The following is a 19421-nucleotide window of genomic DNA, read 5'->3' as shown; positions in this document are numbered from 1 at the left end:
TTATCGTTTAATGCATGTCTCTCTCTCTCTCTCTGTGTGTGTGTGTGTGTGTGTGTGTATTAACTAATGTTAGATAATACAATACAATTGTTTATTATTTGTTGATAATTTACAATTCATTAATTAATATTAACAAATACAACTTTTAATTTTAAAAATGTATTAGTAAAGGTTAAAATTAAGATTAACTAAGACTTAGTTCATGTTAACTAATGTATTTACCTAAATGAAACCTTATCGTAAAGTGTTACCAAAAATGATAATAATAATATAGATATTGTGACCACTTAAATGAACGAAATGAACACACTTAAAAGTAGAATCAAAAGTAGAAACATACTAGCCTGGCTCCTGCGTACTTCCGCTCAATTTTATTTCCCTTCAGTACTACGTCTGGGATTGTGGTGTATTCTTTGGTTTTCTCCGGCCAAATTTTTGGCGGCCCAATCAGCGAACAGAGGGAGTGGCTGAGAACGATGACGTTGATGTCGTGCGTTAGTTTGAGTTGTAGGGTTACGTCACGACCAAAGGTTAGCGATTGGTTATGGCAGATCCAGAGTGACTCTGGGCAGATCCAATAGTTTTAAACTTAAACAGAATACCCGCCTACAAGGAAGTAAACGCTTGTCAATGGAGAGAGGCCAGACTCTCTGTACAAATGAAATGTACGAGAGTCTGGTAGAACCAGGCTAGAAACATACAAACATGAAATAAAACACATGAGAAGTGCATTGACCCTCAGAGAGAGTCGCACACCGGTGAACAGAGTCACTACAGAAACACACTCATCAGTCGCTCATCAGCTCTCTCCTCTGAGGACGCAGAGATTACTGAGTGTCTGAGACTGTCCATCATTCTGACCGTTCCAGTAACATCAGACAACCACACACACTCACACACTCACACACACACACTCACACACTCACACACACACACACTCACACACAAACACTCTCACGCACACACACTCACACACACTCTCACTCACACACACTCACACACACACACACTCTCACACACACACACACTCACAAACACTCTCTCACGCACACACACACACACACACACACACACTCACAAACACTCTCTCACGCACACACGCACACACACACACAACCTGAGCGAATAACACGCCATCTTGCTCATTCTTCCTCTCTTCTTTCTACATTTTACTGTTTATATTAATGTATTGTTTTATTCCAAGCAAGATCTGGTGATCATATCGGCAGGCAAATGTTGTCCTCACAATCTAAGATCAACACAGTAGGTTGTGCTTTTTGGCTTCTGGCAATGTAAACATTTAAGTAGAACAACACCCTTAAAATACTGTCTAGGTAGGAAGCTTACTGGGTTTAGGATCAGAGCCTCTCTATATTAAAGCACAGGCTAGTTTCTGTAAATCAGCTGAATTACAGCGGCGTTCCTGTTCAAAGTGTCTACAGTACCTATTCATTCTCTCACGCTGGGCATGTCAGTCACAGTCAAACACGATGTGACACACACACACACACACACACACATCTATAAGCTCTCAGAAGTCAGTTTATAAAGAGCGCTGCTGTGAGACGTTGCCATGGTTACACTGATGTACTGTATTCCTGTAGTTGAAACACCTTGATAAAATTTTTAACGGGAAACACTTTTCAATGGAAGCCTGATTCCACCATGGAATAAAAAACTGAAATTATGACCTTTTATCTCACAATTCTGAAATTATACATATACATTATAAATTCGCACTGTTTTTCCTCACAGTTCTAACCAAGCTTGTTTCCACCATGGAATGAAAAAAATAAAAATAAATAGGTAATTGTGAGTTTTTATCTCAATTCTGTGGGGGGTGGGGGGTGGGGGGGGAGTCAGATTTGTGAGATGTTAACTTGCAATTACCTTTTTATTCAGTGGCGGGGGAAAATACAAGAAAAAAGAAGTTTACATCTCACAATTCCAAGTAAAAAGTAAAATTTGCAAGATGTAAACTCAGAATTCCAAAAAAAGTAAATATTGTAGATGGAAACTCAGAATTCCCGGGACCCGGGACGTCATTCACCTCCCTCCTCCTCTTAGTATTCCTCAATCAATTCATCATAAACAATATAACAAGAAAAAAAATTTAATTATAAAAAAATGCCCGTTTTTCCATTAATTTTTTGTAAAACATTGTATAGGGTCGCTAACGAGGTGTGTAACAGTGTAAATATATTTTTTCTGTGCAACAATAATTGAATGTTTGATGACTGAATAAGTGCACTTCACGATCCCCATTAACACAGTCACGCGAAAACGACTAAAAACGTTGCATTCTGCAGCCAGGCCAGTAGATGGCGATGAAACACTATAGATTGAACACGCAATGCGCATGTGCATGACGTCATCGTTTTCGCAGTTTCGCGTTTTTGTTGTTTACACAGAGAATATTTTAAAAAACGTGCACTTTCAAACCTGTTTTCAAAACGTTGCGTTTTCAGGCTCGCAAAACGCCGTTGTCGTGTAAATGAACAGCCTAAACACATTGAAAGTTTTACGTTTTTAGTTGAAAACGGTGTTGTGTAAACAGCCCCTTAGTGAGACTGTGACAGTGATGTATTAGTAAAGTTAAGGCAGCACTTGGACATTAAAGATAAAGCATTAGCCTTGATCAATAAAGCATTGTTTGTTCCACATGAACCAGTGGATCTGTGGCGTTACCTGATGATCTTAAACTCACAAACGCAGGAAATTCAGAATGATTCAATGATTCAGATGTTTTATTTTTCAGGATTCTTTGATGAATAGAAAGTTCAAAAGAACAGCATTTATCTGAAATAGAATCTTTTGTAACATTATAAATGTCTTTACTGTCAGTTCTGATCAATTTAATGCATCCTTGATGAAGAAAATACTAAACCGCAAACTTTTGAACAGTATAGCGTACAGTCCAGCAAAAGTATTTGTATTTACTTCAGCCACACTTATGAATTGCATTAGATCAAAGTAAGTGATTTATTGCAATATATATATATATATTGTTAACAGTCAGTGCTGTGACACTTTGTGTTTTTTATAATCCACAAAAAACAATCACTTAAAACACCAACTGATTAAAAGCTATTGAGCAAAAATGAAGGATAGTGACATAGTGAAAAGAAAAGAAAAGATCCTTCAGCATTTGAGACAAGCAGATACATATCACATTCACACACTTATAAGAGCACTACATTAATGCATGTATTATTAATTAATACATTATATTATGTAATCACTTGGAAGGTCACGCGTGTTCCGGTTCAAAAAGGACGAAAAACTCCATCTCATTTTCTACTCTTCAACTTCAAAAACGTCCGACATCGTTGTTTCATCTTTTATTTTATTTTTGTAAATGGCATTTGACTTGGGGGATGTTTACACCTGGCCACTGAATGCGTTTTCTGTCCGATCGTGAAGAGACCAGTAATGCCCTCCGAAACGCACTCGAGACAGATTTGAATCCGATCGCTCAAACCACTTCAGGAGGAGCTCTGGGCCGCATTCCAGACGAAACTGGACAAGTGTAAATTCATCTGGTTGTTGAAACCACATATGTAAATTTTACTCCTCCCAAAAATGCAAAAAAAAAAAAAACGTTAGGCTTTATGTAATGTTATAGCCAGATATGACGACGCTATAGTAACACGCATCACCGCAGATGAGCAGCTGATCATCTTCTATTCATTAAGCCGACGTGCAAACTATCGCAGATCAAAGTGAAAGTAAGTCGCAGACGCTTAACACACAATCATCATCATTAAAAGTAAAGAAACGGAATGATCTTACCAGGGCTGTTGCCGCTCTCTCTTATTGCGGTCTTTGATTTTGACATTTTAGCTGATGATCAATAAAATGCAGCTCATATCTGTTGCTTTAGATGACGTGCACTCCATTAAATATGCATATAGCGCGGGAATTGAAGATCGGATTTATATCCGTGTTTCAAAAACACATTTATGTGACCAGGTGTAAATGGAATCGTTCTGATAAATCGGATAGCTATCCGATCTGAGAAAACGCATTAAGTGGCCAGGTGTAAACAGCCCGCTAGTCTTCGCACGTTTGCTTTGTAAACACCAGGTCGGTACTTCCGCCTAGTCGCCTACGTCACGCTTGACCTTCCAACGTGATTACGTAATGTGTGGCGCATCACAACTAGTTCAAGATGAGCATTAGTGGTTAGAAGTATATAAATGTTTATTTTTGTTATAAAAAGTCAGATGGTTTGTCTAGATAAGACTCTTATTCCTCGGCTGGATCGTGTCGAGACTTTAAAGCTGCACTGAAACTCACATTTGGACCTTCAACCCGTTGGACCCCATTGAAGACACTATATGGAGAAAAATCCTGGAATGGTTTCCTCAGCAATCTTACTTTCTTTTCCACTGAAGAAAGAAAGACATGAACATCTTGGATGACATGGGGAGAGTAAATTATCAAGATATTTTAATTTGGAAGTGAACTACTCCTTTAAATCTGGAGAAAGAACATCATGTGTCTCATAGCTTCGCTCCAAACCGGTTCCTCGTCCTTGCCAAAGATCACAGCGTTTCGACCCATCTGTGCAGTCTTGTGTCCTGGGACGAGGTCTGGTTTATTGAGCGCTCGGCTCGTGTCCTCTGTGAAGAACAGAAAACAGTGTCATTCCTCACAGTGAATAAAGACCTGCTGTAGTTTGTGTATTGAGAGCATGTAGAAGCCCAGGGTGATATTAGCCCACTTTCTTACCCTTCACTGAACAGCTCAGAAAGACCTCAAACACCTTCACGAATCAAGGTCATGTGTTCGTGCTTCAGGACAGTGTTAGCGCCGAGACTTTAAAGTGGGGTTGATTATGATTTGACTTTTCTAACTTTAGTTAGTGTGTAATGTTGCTGTTTGAGCATAAACAACATCTGCAAAGTTACAACGCTCAAAGTTCAAAGAAGAGGGGGATTTTACTTTTAAAGAAATCATTTTTCAACAAACGGCTGGTAGGAACTACGCAAGCTTCCTCCTGGGTTAGTGACATCACCAACCCTAAAATTTACATAAACCCGCCCTCGGAACACGATTTATAGATTATCAAGACAGAATATGCTAATCAGTGACTAGAAGATAACTACACATCAGCTTCATAAATTCATCAACGAACCATTCAGAAATGTCCTGTTGCTTCTACATGTTGTCACTTCTTCTCGAGTCTCTCCATCATTGTCTGACTGAAGTTTTTGAAATTTTCAGTGCATGTGTGTGTGAGGTAAAAGGACAGGAGCCCTTGTAGCTCCGCCCCCTGTGCCGGAAGCAGCAGCTCATTTGCATTTAAAGGGACAGACACAAAAATGGTGTGTTTTTGCTCACCCTCAAAAAGTGACAATTTTAACATGCGATATAAAAATATCTGTGGGGTATTTTGAGTACACACACACACACTCCGGGGACATCAGAGACTTATTTTACATCTTGTGAAAACGGCATTATACCACCCCTTTAACTGATATGGGGGGGGGGGGTGAAATTCATACTTTTATTCTGCACATGAATAAATTACACTTTACTATATATTCACATAGAAAGCTGTTTTACATTGCAATAATATTTCACCATTTTCACTGTATTTTTGATCAGATAAGTGCAACTTTGCTGAGCAGAAGAAAAACATAAAACATCTGAATTAGTGTGTATTTTACAGAGCTTTGAGAATATCAGTGATACGATCAATTAAGCTGTTCAATCCAGTTTACAACTTTAGAACTAGTTTAGAAAGTCAAGACCTCAGAAACTATCAGGTTTTAAGTCAGAAGTTCATAAATTACTTTTCAAAAAATGAACCTATCCAGAGACGCATGAAAAAAGAAGCCCTATATTTACGTATGGATTTGTCAGATGCTTTCTTACTCACTTAATAACTTGGGTTATTTTTAACCCAACGAGTAACCCAACTATGGGGTGTTATAGCACCTTCCCAACTGTGGGTTATTTTAACCCAATGCATTCAAACCGTATTTAACCCAACAGCTAACGGGTTGGGTTAAAAAATATTTATTTTATTTATTTTTTATTGTTGATCTACATTTACGTGGTGTGATAATCTAATGTTTCAGGATCAGATCAGCAGGAGTTACTGAATGAACACTGTTCGGGTGAGAAATATCTGTGAAATGGCAACAACAACGTTCACTGTTCTTGCAAAAACCCGCTAAAGGTTTCCCTGCGACATAAACCCTTTTGAATGCACAGAGAATGAACAAGCTCAGACAGTGAAAGCCCGTCACTGACAGCGAGGACTCGTTCTGTGCTGGGAAAGGTCACGCAGAGACGCCATTTCCACTTCTGCAAAACCTCAAATACTGTCTCGCCCTCTTAACACAATGTTTAACGAGAGCAGACTGTGAACGAATCTGTCTCACCTCTGAGTCGCAGTGAAATCAGCCATGAAGGTTAATGCACCTCTACAAAGACCTGTAACATCCGACATGGAAGAAGCACAGAGAATTTCACTATTACCACCAAAACAAAACAGTCCTGTGATGTGTTAATACACACAAACATTGGTATTCAGCTCATGCTCGCTTATATTTTAGTATCATTTTTATGTTGCTGCAGAACAGTCAAATTCAGGTCAGATTTGTTGATCTGTAGATTTAACTGAGTTAATGGACTCACAGCGCCCTCTAGTGGACGACTCTTGATATTAAACACAGATTAAAGCGATAGTTCACCCAAACATGAACATCGTCATCATTTCCTCAACCTCAAATTGTTCCAAACTTCTGCTGAACACAAAAGAAGATATTTTGAAGAATGTCACTTGATTGGACCCCATTGACTTCCATAGCATTTTTTTCTTCCATCCAATAGAAGTCAATGGGGTCCAATCAAGTGACATTCTTCAAAATATCTTCTTTTGTGTTCAGCAGGAGTTTGGAACAACTTGAGGGTGAGGAAATTATGACAATGTCTATTTCTATCCCTTAATAGCATCACAATTATGCAACTAATGCATTTTACAAATACCAATAAATGTTACAAACATTCATAAAGTGTCTGGTTTGATTTGTTCTACCTTTTCTCTTCATGCATGAACGGATTATGAGCTAAAGTCACTGCTCAGTGTGAGATTGACAGTTCATTTATACAAGGAAGTTGCTTTTCATTTCATTCACAACAACACCAGGAAACTTCACATAATTGATCAAATTCACTGATAATACTTATTGCTCAGTGTTGTTTTAGTATCACTGACACTATTCATATTTTGAATCAGTTTTAATTTTTTATGCTCTCAATTTTCATTTTAGTGAAATCCTAGTAATTTTGTTTGTTTGTTTTTCATTTAAAAAAAATGTATTAAGTCATATAGTTTTTATTAGTTTTCTATATCAGTTTCTATATATAAGGGGCCGCCGTTTACACGACAACATTTTAAACTAAAAACAGAAAACTTTTTATTAATTTTGGCCGTTCATTTACGCGACAACAGTGTAAAGTTCAAAGTGCAAGTTTTTGAAAGCGATATTGTTATCGTCTCCGTGTAAACTACAAAAACACGAATTTGTGAAGACGGTGACATCATGCGTATCACATGTTCAGTCTATAAGAGCACAAAGTGACATCGCCATCTACTGGCCTGAAAGCAAAATACAGAGATTTTAATCATTTTTGCAAATCCATGTCATTTTAAAAACTTTGTCGACTGTACACAATTTCTTTTTTTTATATATAAAAATGTTCCTGCTTTTAGTACATAATTGTCGAGTAAACGTACCCTAATTCTCTATATCAGAGTCAGTGTTTCTGAACTCCTGAAACGCCTCCATTGTAGTCTTGAGTTTCTTCCGGGAACGAACACGTCACAATATTCCTCATTATAATAATTAATGTGCAGAATAAAGGGGCGGGGCCTGGTTGAGTTAGTTAGTAGTGTGTTAAACTGGCGGTTATGGTAAGGGGCGGGACATTTCCCAAACACACTCGAAGCGCTCGACCAATCACAACACACTGCTCCAGCCGACCAATCAGAGCACAGTGTGCTTTTCAGAAGGAGGGGCTTCATAGAGACAGGAAGTAAACAGAGCGTTACTGACAGACTGGGAAGAGAGGAGCCGCAACAATGGAGAATATGAGGAGAATAATCAACATTCAAGCAGGAAAACCTGTTCTAGTAGAGCCTGAAACAACATCAAGACTTTCTAAAAGGGTGTATAGGTTATAGTTACAGTGTTTAGCCTTCTGTGATGAATATTTCAGATGCCGCTGTAATGCAAAGACTCCTGACAAGGAGTCATAAATAAATCACAATTCATCCCAGGGAATTATCAGTGTCCTGTAATGGCACGCTTTGTTTTTTCATCCTGCTGCACCTGTGCATGTCTGTCACGTGTGTGTGTGTGTGTGTGTGTGTGTGTGTGTGTGTGTGTGTGTGTGTGTGTGTGTGTGTGTGTGTGTCCTACCCGTGGATCAGCGCTCTCATACTCCGACTGCTCCTCCTCGGGTCTCCTGCTCACCTTCACACAGGTAAGCCTAAGTTACAGGGGTCAAAGGTGAAGTCCAATGAGTTATTTTAGGACTGATGTTGTGTGAGAAACATTTGCATGTTTGATGTCGAACTGAATTGAAACTTGTTGCTGTCAAGTCAAGTCACCTTCATTTATACAGCGCTTTAACAATATCGACTGTTTCAAAGCAGCTTTACAGTGATAATAGATTACAGTAACAGAGATTGTTTAGGCTTTACAGCAGCTCTAGAATAAAGTTATTGCAAAGATCATTAGTTATTAACTTACACGACACTGTTTTAACTGAAGGGACAATGAAGTTATTTTAGGACTGATGTTGTACAAGAAACATTTGCATAATGGTTAGAAAGCTGAACTGAATTGTTCTGAATAATTACACTATTGTCTTTAATTTTTAGAGCTGTTTTTACTCATTGATCATTATTCTCCTGTTTATTGCTTTGAAGCAATCTGTATTGTATAAAGAGCGATAGAAATAAAGCTTTACAATAAGGCTGTTAACAAGAACTAACATTGAAAAATACTTCTAAAGCATTTAGTTAATGTCTACATTTACTGATACATCATTCAAAACCAAAGTTGCATCTGTTAATGTTATTGTAACGGACCAGAGCTAACACAAACTAACAATGTATTTATTAACATTAAAGATTAATAAACACTAACAGATGTATTGCTCATGGTTGGTCAATGTTAATGTGCACTAATAGGACCTTATTCTAAAGTGCTACCAGATTTAATGTTTTTTTACATGTTAATTATAAATAATAAGTTGCTCCTTAATACGCTTTTCCAGTCTGGATTATTCAAAAAATATTAGCTCTCACTAGACAATATTATTTAATTATGCTTTTTTTTTTTTATTATAAAATTAAATATTTTAGAGCACAGCCTAATTTATAAAATAGTTTTGTAAATCACAATTTTTAATTTTTTTAATGACACTGGAAACCCTGGATATTTTTTCACAATGCATGAAGCTTAAATACGGAAATACACTTGCATTAATTAACATAGAAATGCAATGTATCTTTCATTTTTTTATGGTGTTTGTGTTTTATTGCTCTTTATGTAAATTTGCATATATAAGTTTGTCCAACTTTATCCTCATATTTACAGTACACTCACATATAGGGCGAAATATAGCAAATCTAAACTGCTTGATTGTTTATATTGTTGCAAAAAGTGTTGTAAATGATATTATCGTCCAGCTCTAATCTGATAAACGTGACTATAAGGCATGAAGATATTAAACATTATCATCATGAGTTCCTGTAAAGCTGCTTTTAAACTGTGTATTATGAAAATCACTATATATATAGTGCTTTTCATAATACACAGTTTTAATGCAGCTTTAATTTGTACCCAAATTTGAAAATCTGAATATTTTTTTAGATGGTGTGATTTCACAGGGTCTCTGTATTGAAGCTCTGAAAGGATCAAATATTTATTTCAGCAGTGTCCGTGAATCCAGTAATATTCACCTCAGCAGTTTGAGATGTTTCATCTGGAGTTTAATGTGCCTTTCCTCTCTGTCAGGTGAGTTATGGATGAAAGCTTCGAGACGTTTGAGGAAGAGCTTGGAAAACCAGTGCCAGACGTTCCTCCTCCGAAACCCATCAGACAAGTGCGAACCGGAAGCAGAGCAGGTACAAAATAAACGAGCTCAAATGATCTCGCTGAGCAAATGCATTGCAAACAAGCAGAGATGTGATTCGTACATGCACGTTTCTGGTTCAAACATTAATATAAATCCTCAGGAATCAAGATGTCTTGGAAGCAAAGTGTTCGTTCTAAATTAAGATCAGGGCATCAACACTATTTGTGGTGTTAAAGTGAACAGTGAGTCTAATAATACAACACAATAACCTTGGCAGACACGAGACACACGACACCGGCCCACAGCCCTCTCTAAAGATACAGCCTATAATGTGACTTGCTCTTCAAAAAACTATTTTACTGTAAAAGCGCATGCACTCTCTTGATGCAAATCGATTTTTACTGTAAATTATAAAGGTACATTTATTCTTAAATCATTTATAGTATTGTATTGTACAATAAAATCACCTGCATTGTTTGTTAAAGAGGACCTATTGTGCTTTTTTCCATTTTTAACAAAAAATTTATTTTTTGTTATGTGTATTGGTCGTTCATTTACGTGACAAAAGCATTTTGAGGGCCTGAAAACGCAAACTTTTGAAAACGGGTTTCAAAGTGCAAGTTTTTGAAAGCGATATCGTTATCGTCTCCGTGTAAACTGCAAAAACACAAATTTGTGAAAAGGGTGACATCATGCGCATGTGTGTCACATGTTCAGTCTACAAGAGCACACAGTGACATCGCCATCTACTGGCCTAACAGCAGAATACAGCTTTTTTTTGTGCAAATTCGTGTGAACGGGATCATTTTGACAACTTTGGAGAAAACTTTTCCTGCTTTTAGTACTTAATTGTCGTGTAAACGTACCCTAATTCTCTATATCAGTGTCAGTGTTTCTGAACTCCTGAAACGCCTCCATTGTAGTCTTGAGTTTCTTCCGGGAACGAACACGTCACAATATTCCTCATTATAATAATTAATGCGCAGAATAAAGGGGCGGGGCCTGGTTGAGTTAGTTAGTAGTGTGTTAAACTGGCGGTTATGGTAAGGGGCGGGACATTTCCCAAACACACTCGAAGCGCTCGACCAATCACAACACACTGCTCCAGCCGACCAATCAGAGCACAGTGTGCTTTTCAGAAGGAGGGGCTTCATAGAGACAGGAAGTAAACAGAGCGTTACTGACAGACTGGGAAGAGAGGAGCCGCAACAATGGAGAATATGAGGAGAATAATCAACATTCAAGCAGGAAAACCTGTTCTAGTAGAGCCTGAAAACACAATCACGACTTCGTAAAAGGATGTAATAGGTCCTCTTTAAATGTATTAATGTCTCACTTCAGACATTCAAATTTCTGCAGTGTATTTATTTGATAGTCATGTCAGTGTGATCTGTTGTTGTTTATAGAGATGTACGCTCAGAGGAGGCTGCGAGAGGTGAGTCTGATATCACATGACAGCTGGAGATCACAGTCACACATTCATGGCCTGTTTAAAGCCAACACATCTGAACATGACCTTTAACACAGACGTGTACAGTTACATTAACAAACCTTCTGTGTCCTACAGGAGGCTCCAATCGTCCAGCAAGTCCCGAAGATGATTCCTCGGGAACATCCGGTCTCTGGCGCCAGTATGTCACCCGGATCCCCTGCAAAACACTAATTCATGCTCGTTTGCACTTTTACTCTCTTCTTGGCTTCTGGTGTTTAGTTCTAGTCCATCCAGTTCTAGTTCACTCCTATGAAAAATATGTTTAAGTAAAAAATTTAATTTACAATAGTACTGTACTGTTAGATTTGAATCAGTTTTTTATTATTTTAATCGTTTTTTTATTTATTTATTTAAATTTTATTTTTATTATTACTTAGTTAAATGTATCTTTTATTATTATTTATTATCAGTTTTATTATATTTATTTTTCACAATTTTTACCCTTTTGAAAACCCTTAGCCTATCCTATAAGGGTAGATTTAAAAAAAAAAAGAATATAAAAAAAAAAAGACATGCATTCATTTTAAAAATTACATTCTATAAAAATTTTTAGTAAGTCTGATAATTAATGGATATAAAGGAGGGGAAGCTAAAGTTGATGGTAAAAAATTGAGATGGGAGGGAAAATAATATTTTTCAGTGCTTGCATTCTCTCACAAACTTTTGCATTTGTCTGAGAAAATTTGTGCTGGAGTGCAAAAACTTTGCATTCGCTCGCAAAAGCATTTGAATATAGTTTTTCCTCCTACCTCATATATATTTTCATTACAAAACTGTTGCAAGCGAATGCAAAGTTTCCCGGGGACAGAATAGTTTTGCGAGAAAAAACATTGAAATATAAAGCAAAGTTTATCTGGGGAACGTAAATATTTTGGGAAAATATTTTGCGAGTGAACGCAAAGTTTCTCGAAGACAGGGACGAATAGTTTTGTGAAAAAATCATTGAAATATAACGCAAAGTTTATCAAGGGACGAATAGTTTTGTGAAAAAATCATTGAAATATAACGCAAAGTTTATCGAGGGACGAATAGTTTTGTGAAAAAATCATTGAAATATAACGCAAAGTTTATCGAGGGACGGAATAGTTTTGCAATAAAAATCATTGAAATATAACGCAAAGTTTCTCGGGGGACGGAATAGTTTTGCGATAAAAATCATTGAAATATAACGCAAAGTTTATCGAGGGTCTGAATAGTTTTGCGATAAAAATCATTGAAATATAACGCAAAGTTTATCGAGGGTCGGAATAGTTTTCCGATAAAAATCATTGAAATATAAAACAAAGTTTATCGAGGGACGGAATAGTTTTGCGATAAAAATCATTGAAATATAACATAAAATTTCTAGGGGGACGGAATAGTTTTGCGATAAAAATCATTGAAATATAACGCAAAGTTTATCGAGGGACGGAATAGTTTTGCGATAAAAATCATTGAAATATAACACAAAGTTTATCGAGGGACGTAATAGTTTTGCGATAAAAATCATTGAAATATAACGCAAAGTTTATCGAGGGTCGGAATAGTTTTCCGATAAAAATCATTGAAATATAACACAAAGTTTCTCGGGGGACGGAATAGTTTTGCGATAAAAATCATTGAAATATAACACAAAGTTTATCGAGGGATGGAATAGTTTTGCGATAAAAATCATTGAAATATAACGCAAAGTTTCTCGGGGGACGGAATAGTTTTGCCTGAAAAAGAAATAAAAATTTTCCTTCTGTCTCATATTTAAGGAGTTCCGTAATATCAGCTCATATGAACTTCAATTAGGTTTAGATTAAAATGTACCTGTATCTGTGTATGATCGCGTCTCTATTGTTCTGTCCAGCGTCGCTACGCAAAGCTCTGTCCATCCAGAACCTGACCCAGATCGAGACGCCGTGGGAAGGAGTGACGCTGAACCGGTGTTTGATCGTGGCCATAACCATCCTCCTGCTGACCTCCGGGTTACAGAGAATACACGGCAAGTGATCTTATTTTGGTAAATTTCATATTCATAAAAGTAAAATAAATAATTCTAAACCTTGTCTGAAGGTCTTAATGACTGATTTTCATTTGTATATTGAGTCTCTCCAATGTATTGATAACAAAAAATGTTGAGATACAATCTTATTCGCCAAAAAGTTGAAGCTTCTTGAATTTTGAAATTGTATATGCTGTCTTTATGCTGTATGATTTATTTGTTTATTTTCTTCATTTCCATTTAAATCAATAGTAGTATGTATTGCCTATTGTTTCACTTTTTCTTTTCTTTTTTATGAATTGTAAACCTAATTTCTTTCTAGTTATCATCTTTTTGGATGTCTTGTTATAGTTGTTAATGTTTCATGTTTGTCTTAATGTCTAAGTTAAGTATTTTAAATAACTCAATTATAAATAATAATAATAAAAAGAATACACGGCAAGTGTAGGCTACTAATGTGGAAACATCAGATCTGATCATGAATTTTGTATTTTTGTATTTTTGTATTTTTTATTGTTTTTGTCATATGTTGGGTGTGTTTTAAAAATTGTCCCCTGAGTCTGTAATAAAAGTTTTGATTGATTGATGATTGACAGGTGTTTTCTCCTCACAGAGGCAGTCAGAGGCCGTAAGGATGAAGAGCTCACGGCACTAAATGAGAGACACAATCTGATTAAAAGAGGGAAAATAACACCACATGAGGTGAGAACAAAAAAAACAGGCCTATAAAGGTATAAAGATGCACGCTTGGATAATAACGTGTCTCATTTTCTGTGTAAAGTAGTAATGGGCGCTTTCAAAACAGATATGAATGAATCTGTTGTTTTAAATCAGTGGTTTGAATCGACCTCAGAGTCACGTGATTTCAGCTAACGAGACTTCCTTACGTCATACTGTTATCGAAACATTTCAAAAACGCAATGATCTATAATACAAAAAGGAGAATAATTGCTTCTAACTGAACTAGTTTGCCAAGCCCTGCCTAGGACTACAAATGAATAAAACACTGCAGAGTCTTAATATTTCATGGTAATTATATGTAGATGAAAACATTTGCAGTTTGTTTGTAAAATGTGTCATCATTTATACATGTTTGGGTTGAGTTTCCATTGCATTTGCAGTGTTTTACACTTTCCAACATTCGAAACAGTGAATCATTTTACCAAGGAACTGTTTAATTTGATTCATAACTTCAAAGAGCGTTTCTCCCATAACGAATGACATCTTTCACCGCTGTCTCCTGCAAAAAAAGCTTTTTTTTGTTATAAAGTCCTATAAAGGTAAAACTTTATAAAGGTATAAAGTTATAAAGTGTTATAAAGTCAGAATTGCGAGATATAAAGTCAGAATTGCGTGAAATAAAGTTGCAATTGCGTGTTATAAAGTCAGAATTGCGAGATATAAAGTCAGAATTACGTGAAATAAAGTCGCAATTGCGTGTTATAAAGTCAGAATTGCGTGAAATAAAGTCGCAATTACGTGTTATTAAGTCAGAATTGCGTGAAATAAAGTCAGAATTGCGTGTTATAAAGTCAGAATTGCGAGATATAAAGTCAGAATTGCTTGAAATAAAGTCGCAATTGCGTGTTATAAAGTCAGAATTGCGAGATATAAAGTCAGAATTGCGTGAAATAAAGTCGCAATTGCGTGTTATTAAGTCAGAATTGCGTGAAATAAAGTCAGAATTGCGTGTTATAAAGTCAGAATTGCGAGATATAAAGTCAGAATTGCTTGAAATAAAGTCGCAATTGCGTTATAAAGTCATAATTGCGTGAAATAAAGTCAGAATTGCGTGTTATAAAGTCAGAATTGCGAGATATAAAGTCAGAATTGCTTGAAATAAAGTCGCAATTGCGAGATATAAAGTCAGAATTGCATGAAATAGTCGCAATTGCGTGTTATTAAGTCAGAATTGCGAGATATAAAGTCAGAATTGCTTGAAATAAAGTCGCAATTGCGTGTTATAAAGTCAGAATTGCATGAAATAAAGTCGCAATTGCGTGTTATAAAGTCAGAATTGCGAGATATAAAGTCAGAATTGCTTGAAATAAAGTCGCAATTGCGAGATATAAAGTCAGAATTGCGAGATATAAAGTCAGAATTGCTTGAAATAAAGTCGCAATTGCGTGTTATAAAGTCAGAATTGCATGAAATAAAGTCGCAATTGCGTGTTATTAAGTCAGAATTGTGTGAAATAAAGTCAGAATTGCGTGTTATAAAGTCAGAATTGCGAGATATAAAGTCAGAATTGCTTGAAATAAAGTCGCAATTGCAAGATATAAAGTCAGAATTGCATGAAATAAAGTCGCAATTGCGTGTTATAAAGTCAGAATTGCGAGATATAAAGTCAGAATTGCTTGAAATAAAGTCGCAATTGCGTGTTATAAAGTCAGAATTGCATGAAATAAAGTCGCAATTGCGTGTTATTAAGTCAGAATTGTGTGAAATAAAGTCAGAATTGCGTGTTATAAAGTCAGAATTGCGAGATATAAAGTCAGAATTGCTTGAAATAAAGTCGCAATTGCGAGATATAAAGTCAGAATTGCATGAAATAAAGTCGCAATTGCGTGTTATAAAGTCAGAATTACATGAAATAAAGTCGCAATTGCGTGTTATTAAGTCAGAATTGTGTGAAATAAAGTCAGAATTGCGTGTTATAAAGTCAGAATTGTGAGATATAAAGTCAGAATTGCTTGAAATAAAGTCGCAATTGCGAGATATAAAGTCAGAATTGCATGAAATAAAGTCGCAATTGCGTGTTATAAAGTCAGAATTGCGAGATATAAAGTCAGAATTGCGTGAAATAAAGTCGCAATTGCATGTTATAAAGTCAGAATTGCGTGAAATAAAGTCAGAATTGCGTCTTATAAAGTCAGAATTCTGACTTTTTTCTCGCAATTGCAACTTTATATCACGCAATTCTGACTTTATAACACATAAACTCACAATTGTGAGATATAAAGTCCAATTCTAAGGGGAAAAAATACGTTGTTTTGAATTGCAAGTTTATATCTCACAATTCTGACTTTATAACACGCAATTCTGACTTTATATCTCCCAATTGCGTATTATAAAGTCAGAATTGCGAGATATAAACATGCAATTCTGAGAAAAAAAGTCAGAATTTCAAGTATATTTCTCGCAGTTGCGAGTTTATATCTCATAATTGCGACTTTATATCACGAAATTTTTACTTAACCTGCAATTGCGACTTCATATCACGCAATTCTGAGATAAAAAGTCAGAATTGTGAAATTAAAAAGTCGCAATTACCTTTTTTATTTTTCACTCTGTGGCGGAAACAAGCTTCCATAAGACTGATTGGTCAACCGCTGAATATCAACCAGCACTACATTCGTGTGTCCCGTATCACTCCACAGACTCCCGCCTTTTTCTTTCTTTCATACAACTAGCGCCATCTTGCATCTCAGTTTATTAATGTAGTAAAAATGATCTCAGAACATAGTATTAATATTACTGTAATATTATTTCATTGTTTATCTTGTTGTTTTGTACATTGTAATGGACTATTATTTCACATCTGTGTGTTTATTTATTTGGTGAGCTTGAGTGTAATACGCAGGATAATGTACAGTTAGTTTGTCTTTAATGATTATCCATTACATAGTTATAATATTATAAAAATACTGTACAGATTTCACTGCGGAGGTCAAGTCAAGTCACCTTTATTTATATAGCGCTATATATATAATACAGATTGTTTCAAAGCAGCTTTACAGTGATAACAGTCCAGCTTAAGTTCAGTGATGGTTAATTTTTGTTGTAAAAAAGTAATTAATTTAGTTCATATATATATATATATATATATATATTAGTTGGTTGGTTGGTTGGTTGGTTGGTTGGTTGGTTGGATGGATGATGGTTGGATGGAGATAGATAGATAGATAGATAGATAGATAGATAGATAGATAGATAGATAGATAGATAGATAGATAGATAGATAGATAGATAGATAGATAGATAGATAGTTGGATGGATAGATAGTTGGATGGATGGATGGATGGATGGATGGATGGATGGATGGATGGATGGATATGGATGGATATAGATAGATAGATATTGGATGGATATAGATAGATAGATATTGGATGGATGGATGGATGGATGGATGTAGATAGATAGTTGGATGGATGGATGGATGGATGGATAGATATAGATAGATAGATATTGGATGGATGGATGGATGGATGGATGTAGATAGATGGATGGATGGATAGATATAGATAGATATTGATTGGATGGATGGATGGATGGATGTAGATAGATATTGGATGGATGGATGGATGGATGGATATAGATAGATAGATAGATAGATAGATAGATAGATAGATAGATAGATAGATAGATAGACAGATAGATAGTGGATGGATGGATGGATGTAGATAGAGGATGGATGGATGGATGGATGGATGGATGGATGGTTGGTTGGATGGATGGATGGATGGATGGATGGATGGATGGATGGATGGATGGATGGATGGATGGATGGATGGATGGATGGATGGATGGATGGATGGATGGATGGATGGATGGATGGATGGATGGATATGGATAGATGGATATGGATGGATATAGATAGATAGATATTGGATGGATATAGATAGATAGATATTGGACGGATGGATGGATGGATGGATGGATATAGATAGATAGTTGGATGATGGATGGATATAGATAGATATTGGACGGATGGATGGATATAGATAGATAGTTGGATGGATGGATATAGATAGATAGATATTGGATGGATGGATGGATAGATGGTTGGTTGGTTGGATGATGGTTGGATGGATATAGATAGATAGATATTGGACGGATGGATGGATATAGATAGATAGATATTGGATGGATGGATGGATAGATGGATAGTTAGATAGATGGATGTCACAGAACAATATCTGTGTGTATAAATAATAATCACTCACATCTGAATCGATACTCTTAGCCGGACACTTCATTATGGGAACTGTTGTTCTGGTGGATTGATGATGACGAAGGCTCTGGGAAATCCAAGAGAGCGAATCGAGAGCGAGTTTCCAGGAGCCTGAGACACCGGGCCCTTCCCGACCTCCGGCTCCTGAAGAACAGAGGAACACGATTCACCGAGCGCAGAGCGAGAGGAAGACGAGAAGAAGAGGAGATCAAAGAGAGACCGACGAGACGGAAAGAAAAAGAGATGAAAGTCAAGAAGAAGAGAGAGGAAGAAGAGGAGGAGATGAAGACACTGAAGAAACCAGCAAAAGAGAGCAAGCAGAAGCCTGTGAAAGAGTCAAAGCCGTGATGTAATGATGCCAGAAACTGCTTAATGAAATGAAAATGCTAAATAATCATAACGCTGATTATCTTTAGCAAAGCTGTCGTTTGATTATAGGGTGAAATATGTTCTAGACACGTTTGTTAGATTCACTTTTACAGTCAAGCCAAAACTGATTCTCACATCATCACAGTTTATTCGCAATGGTAGTAAAATATGAGCAGAACTCAGTTGATATTTGACTGGTTTTGTCCGTCCTTCTGTTAGACTGTCTCACACATGAATTATGTTGAATATCTGTCAGCTGTTAAATTTAACTACACAATTAGATAATACCAGTTTAGCTCAACCAATCAGCAAGCAATGCTTCATTGTGTTCAGTCTGTGTGTAAAAAGAGCATTAGCAATTAAAGAAAACACACTTCAGCAAAACATGATCAGCTCAAAGTGTCCGAATCATTTCTGGTCCTAAATTTGTATAAATGTCACTGGTAGTCACTGTATGAAGAACATTTGGGTATAATAAAAATACTCCAAAAAATATAAAAGGGTCTCATTTGTTCTTGTTTGAGAAGCGTTTC

General features: G+C 36.3%; 2 protein-coding genes and 1 long non-coding RNA gene across 3 annotated transcripts in view; 2 read left to right on the top strand and 1 right to left on the bottom strand.

The window, feature by feature from the left end:
• The window catches only part of LOC311087653 (uncharacterized protein), a 415151-nt gene that overhangs the window by 346939 nt on the left and 48791 nt on the right, over window positions 1-19421 (top strand). The gene's annotated exons all lie outside the window — the stretch shown is intronic.
• Window positions 2966-10183, bottom strand: LOC311086200. The gene is made up of 3 exons (XR_014607025.1): window positions 9989-10183; window positions 8439-8508; window positions 2966-4625 (listed from the first exon to the last, which is right to left on the bottom strand). It is a non-coding gene; the product is annotated as an uncharacterized lncRNA (long non-coding RNA).
• On the top strand, window positions 8372-19375 carry LOC311086199 (uncharacterized protein). The gene is made up of 7 exons (XM_084118961.1): window positions 8372-8502; window positions 10044-10153; window positions 11511-11539; window positions 11672-11735; window positions 13431-13565; window positions 14179-14267; window positions 18532-19375. Exons 2-7 carry the CDS (start codon window positions 10051-10053, stop codon window positions 18865-18867), a joined length of 756 nt encoding a protein of 251 aa, XP_083975087.1. The 5' UTR covers window positions 8372-8502; window positions 10044-10050; the 3' UTR covers window positions 18868-19375.

The sequence above is a fragment of the Abramis brama genome (genome assembly GCF_963993115.1).
Source record: "Abramis brama genome assembly, chromosome: 7".
NCBI lineage: Eukaryota > Metazoa > Chordata > Actinopteri > Cypriniformes > Leuciscidae > Abramis > Abramis brama.
The sequence above is the reverse complement of the archived record's forward strand: the minus strand, read 5'-3'. Positions and strand labels throughout refer to the sequence as shown.